The sequence below is a fragment of the Primulina tabacum genome, chromosome 2, assembly GCF_025594145.1.
Source record: "Primulina tabacum isolate GXHZ01 chromosome 2, ASM2559414v2, whole genome shotgun sequence".
In the NCBI taxonomy this organism is placed as follows: Eukaryota; Viridiplantae; Streptophyta; class Magnoliopsida; order Lamiales; family Gesneriaceae; genus Primulina; species Primulina tabacum.
The window spans coordinates 13,027,344-13,032,530 of record NC_134551.1 but is presented as its reverse complement, the minus strand read 5'-3'; the positions used below and the strand labels follow the sequence as shown (position 1 = coordinate 13,032,530).

Here is a 5,187-nt window from a genome sequence, read left to right as displayed (position 1 = left end):
TTAATTTTTTTTGAGCATGAAATAAAGATAATGTCGCGTCATATGCTACTCTCACACACATGCAAGTTGATTGTACATTTATTCCTCTCCAACAAAGTAATCCACGGGTCTTTTCTCCAACATTGTAATTGTAAGACATTTTAAGGGTAGTTTAGACATAAAATAAAATCATATATATATATATATATATATATATAATTGATTATGTACAAGAAACGTCATCTCTACAGTTTTCAAATCCTAATTCTTAGAATTTATAATGCGAACTAAAATCATCTCTAATGATGGGTTATGTACAAGAAACAACTCTCTCGGTGTGTTTGTATAAGATAATCGATAGATCATTGAAAAACAAAAAAATGTTGATAAACCTCATATATTTTTGTTTTCAGATTAAAAAATCGATCCATCATCTTTTATATATATATATATACACACAAAAAATGGAGAGATCTCAATCGAAGCTACACATGTCTACGCCTACGTAGACGTATAAAAGTACATGTGTATGGCTATAGATAGCAGGCACCAATTACGACCAAACTAGTTTCAATGTAAGACAGAGATATGGCTTTAACCTTGTGCGCATTGAAACCGCGTTTTTTACGTTAACAAGTGTATGGGGGGATCAGTAGATTTCCTGAAACGCGCTTTTTTAATGAGCCATCTGTCCTCAACTAATTAATATACAAACTTCTTTTACACCCACCAATCAATTTAATTACAAAAACATCTACCACTGCTGTAACTGAGGTGAGGATGTCGGTTTACCTTTTACACCGTTAAGTTATAAGCTATATATAATATAAATTTGGATATGAAAACTAAAAACATATACTTTAATTTGTTCATTAAAAAAAAAGAATTTGAAAGAGAAGCAATAGAAATGGTAGTTTAGGACCTTCTGATCTTAACTTTTTTTTTTTTTTAAGTTAATGGACTAAAGAGAAAATTCATTTTATTTGGTGATAAAAAAAAAGATAATGGACTAACATTTTTTAGCTAATTGCACCTTCCACGCCATTTTCCTGTCGTCCAACCACATCCTATACTTTTTCCCTCTATAAATCCCAACGCATATTCCCAATCCTAAGCATCAAATCAGAGTCCATTTTCGGACACCAAAAAAGAAAAAAAAAACGCTCACGTTTTATTCAAAATGGCTCCAAAGTCTTCACCAGTTTCACTTGCATTGCCCCTTCTATTGAATATAGTGATCATGTTTACGCTTGCTTCCGCCAATTTCTACAAAGATTTCGACTTAACATGGGGAGACGGCCGGGCAATAATCATCAACAATGGCGAGCTCCTCACTCTCACTTTGGACAAAACCTCCGGCTCCGGATTCCAGTCCAAGGACGAATACATGTTCGGAAAGATCGATATGCAGCTCAAACTTGTAGCCGGAAACTCAGCCGGAACCGTCACTGCATATTTTGTAAGTATTAAATTATTCAAATAATTGTACGACGTTAATTACAAGTGAATTAATGGGTTTCTGTTTGCAGCTGTCTTCACAGGGGGCGACACATGATGAGATAGATTTCGAGTTCTTGGGGAATTTGAGTGGTGACCCTTATATTATGCACACTAATGTGTACAGCCAGGGCAAAGGCAATAGAGAACAGCAGTTTTATCTTTGGTTTGATCCCACTGCCGACTTTCATACATATTCTATCCTGTGGAATCCCCAGCGAATCATGTAAGTAATTCTGTTGTTCTTTTTTATTGCAAGGGGAGTCGGGTTTTTTCGCTATCACGTCGAGGTTTATATCACTCTAACACCGTACTTTTGGTGACAATTTTTTTTTTCTATATATTCATTACATCTAGATGTTTCTTTTTCATCTTCAGATTCTCGGTGGATGGCACGCCCATTAGAGAATTCAAGAATCTAGAATCGCGAGGAGTCCCCTACCCGAAAAATCAACCGATGAGGATACAGTCGAGCCTGTGGAATGCCGACGATTGGGCCACGAGAGGAGGACTGATCAAAACCGATTGGACTAAGGCTCCATTCGTTGCTTCCTACCGGAATTTCAAGGCTGATGCATGCATAAAGTCGCCCTCCGGCGCATCGCCCTGCCCTTCTGGTGCTTCCAACGGCAAGGATGCATGGTTAAATGCAGAGCTTGATGCCACGAGCCAAGCAAGAATGAAATTGGCGCAGAAGAATTTCATGATATATAATTATTGCACGGATTCAAAGCGATTCCCACAAGGTTTCCCAACAGAATGCACAATAATGTAGTGCCGAAGTTATCAAATATCATGACAGAATTCTTTTGTTTGTTTGTTTGTTTTTTTCCTACACTTACGTGTGTGTAATAAATCAATAAGTTGCTAATAATTATACGGTTCTATTAATTGTCTTTTGTACTTGTTAACATAAATTTTTTACAAAAATAATATTCAACCACACTAAATTTTTAGCTTGTAATTACACTGAATATTAATATCAATTCATTAAGTAAGTGGGAAGAACACAATCATATAGTACTATTTAGGTGAATTAAATGCAAATGTGAAAGTGATAAAGTTTAGTTTGTTGATTTATCCAAGAAGCTGGAAAATACGAATACAAAAAAGAGAAAATTCCAAAGATATTGTACTTGGTTACGTTGCGTGCACCGGATTGTTGTATTCATCATGATTATGTCCCCATGGTTCTATAGAATATATAAGCAAAAAGGAAAATGAAAAATCAACACTTAATAACAAAATAAAAATATATTACTAAATCTAAGGAATAAGAAATGAAATATTGGATTGAGTTTTAGACTTTTGTGATTGATTTATTACCAACAAAAAACCGCTAATTTCGAGGCTTACCCAAAAAACACTAAATGTTGAGGCGACTGAATTTATTTGGCTTTGGGATCCAACATGCCAAAAATGGTTGTGCATTACAAGCACCATATTTTTCATAAGATGTTTGTATGTCAGTTTAAGCATTAATATATTCAATTCACTATGATATAAATTTGATTTTATATGTAACGTACGTAAGTAATTTGACATTTTAATAATTATTAAAATTTCAAATTAAAATATTTAATTATGTTAAATAAATATAAAAAATGTGTTAAAAATAGGAATTTCGAATGTCAGATATTTAAAACGATATAAAATACATATATAATTAAACTAACACGAAAATACAAAATAAATACAAAAAATGGAGTTAGTTGGACTTGGACATGTCATCATTTTAATTAACCAATACACAATTTATATGTATACCCTTTCTAAAATTAGAAACCCAAGCCTCAACCCTTCTCCTCTGTTAGAGTATATGTCATGTAAGCTAATTATTGGCTAGAAAATTTATTGACTCAAGTAAAATAAACAATCTTTATTTTAATATAATGTAACTTTTTATGGTTTTATTTTACTTTATCTGTATACCAATGTGATCAACATAGATAAAGTCCTTGATTATACTTTAATACAACTAAATTGTACTTCGATATTGAAATTCATTTGTAAACACTGTATAATCTAAATTCGTTCTTAGTCGATTCAGCTGCCTAAAACAAGGATAAAGACCGCTTGAGCTTGAGACTAATATATGTGATGTTGTGTAGCGCGTTTCTTGGTAAAGGCATAAAAATATCTATACATGCAGATGAGTAATCATATGATGATTATGCCGAATAATCCTCACTCGGACTGTAACGTCCAAAAATCAACCAACGTAAACCACATGCATGCAAAATTATTTTAATTGCCTAATTATTTTATTTAATTGTTTTTAAATACTTGCATGATATTTATTATATGATTAAATGTATGATTTGCATGATTAAATGATTATATGACATGCTTTCATGAAATTAAGGATTTTACCCGAATATTCGATAATAAGCAGGGGAAAGGAAACCGGGGACGACCAAGACGAGAACATGTATTTTTAACTAAATAATGGCAAGGCTTCCTGTAACGCCCCGAAAATTTAAAGGTTCATGCGAACCACATGAACACCATATTCTTTTCTTCAATCATCCATCACACCATAATATTTATTTGAACATGTTTTGTATGAAAAACAAGTTACACTTTGTATTATTTTCGTTTCTATGCACCTAATTGCCTAAACTCATGAATTAATGCATCAAAACATGATTTATATGTTCATGAAGGGGCTGCCATGATTAGGGGATGTTTAAGGGTTGTTTCTACACGCCTAAGGGGTCTTAGAACACACAAAACATGCTGCAAACTAAATAAAATTGAGTTGGAACTGTACATGGGCAGCATAACGTGAGTTTGTGTTTGTGGTACAAGTCAAGAACTCGGTGGCTTTGCATGGGACTTGGGGGCATGGCTAGGGCTGGCTGAGGCTCGAGTAGGGTCAGGTGTGAGGGTCTGGTAGAGTCCTATGGGGCTAGGGCTCGTGCAGCAGGGCTGGGGAGGAGTCCACGCTGGTTGGGGCTCTTCTCGAGAGGTTGCTGGTCTGGCCGAGAGTTGCAAGGGGTGGCTCGGTTTGGGGCTGGGCTAGGTGGTTCATCAGGGTCCTAGGATGATGGGCATGGGTCGGGCTAGGGGCTGGAGTGGTGGGCTGGCTGCTGGCTCGAGAGAAAACAGAAAACGTGAGGGAGGCACCATGAAGGCAGCTTGTGAGCGCAGGTTGATGCTTCTGAATTTAGGAGCTTCGCTGCTGGGTTTAGGGGCTTGGGCTGGCCTGGGTCGAGTCTGGGCGTGGTCCAGGGATGGTCAGGGTTAGGTGGGTTCGGTGGTTAAGGGTTGGGAGAAGTCCTAGACTAGTTAGGGGTCCTTTTGTTCAAGAGAACTCAAACACGCTAACATGCAGTTTTTTTGGTCGAGTTCCAAGGAGTTTTTGAGCGGGCCAGGGTTGGTTTTTTGGGCTAGGCTTGGTCAGTAGGGTTTCTAGGTGGGTTGGCTAGGTTTTGGCTTGAGGTGGCTTGGGCGTGGTTCGAGTAAATTAGGAGATGGCTCGGTGTGTTCGGTTATGTGTCATAAATGAAAATTGAAGGAGAAAAATTGAATCCATGGGTCCAATAAATCTTAAAAATGTTATGTTTAAAGTTTGAGATCAAAATACCGAGTTTTGGATTTATCCGGGATTTAATCGCCGCGCAAAACGTTAATTAAATAATTAATTGAAACGCCTAGTTTTAAGCTTTATAAAATTTTGAAAAATTTTATTTAAGCTCAAATAATTAT

General features: G+C 36.1%; 1 protein-coding gene across 1 annotated transcript; it reads left to right on the top strand.

Moving 5' to 3' along the window:
- The first annotated feature begins 1,090 nt into the window (after positions 1 to 1,090).
- LOC142530516 (putative xyloglucan endotransglucosylase/hydrolase protein 23) lies at positions 1,091 to 2,367 on the top strand. Its single transcript, XM_075636349.1, has 3 exons — positions 1,091 to 1,438; positions 1,509 to 1,702; positions 1,855 to 2,367. Exons 1-3 carry the CDS (start codon positions 1,160 to 1,162, stop codon positions 2,249 to 2,251), a joined length of 870 nt encoding a protein of 289 aa, XP_075492464.1. The 5' UTR covers positions 1,091 to 1,159; the 3' UTR covers positions 2,252 to 2,367.
- The last annotated feature ends 2,820 nt before the right edge of the window (positions 2,368 to 5,187 follow it).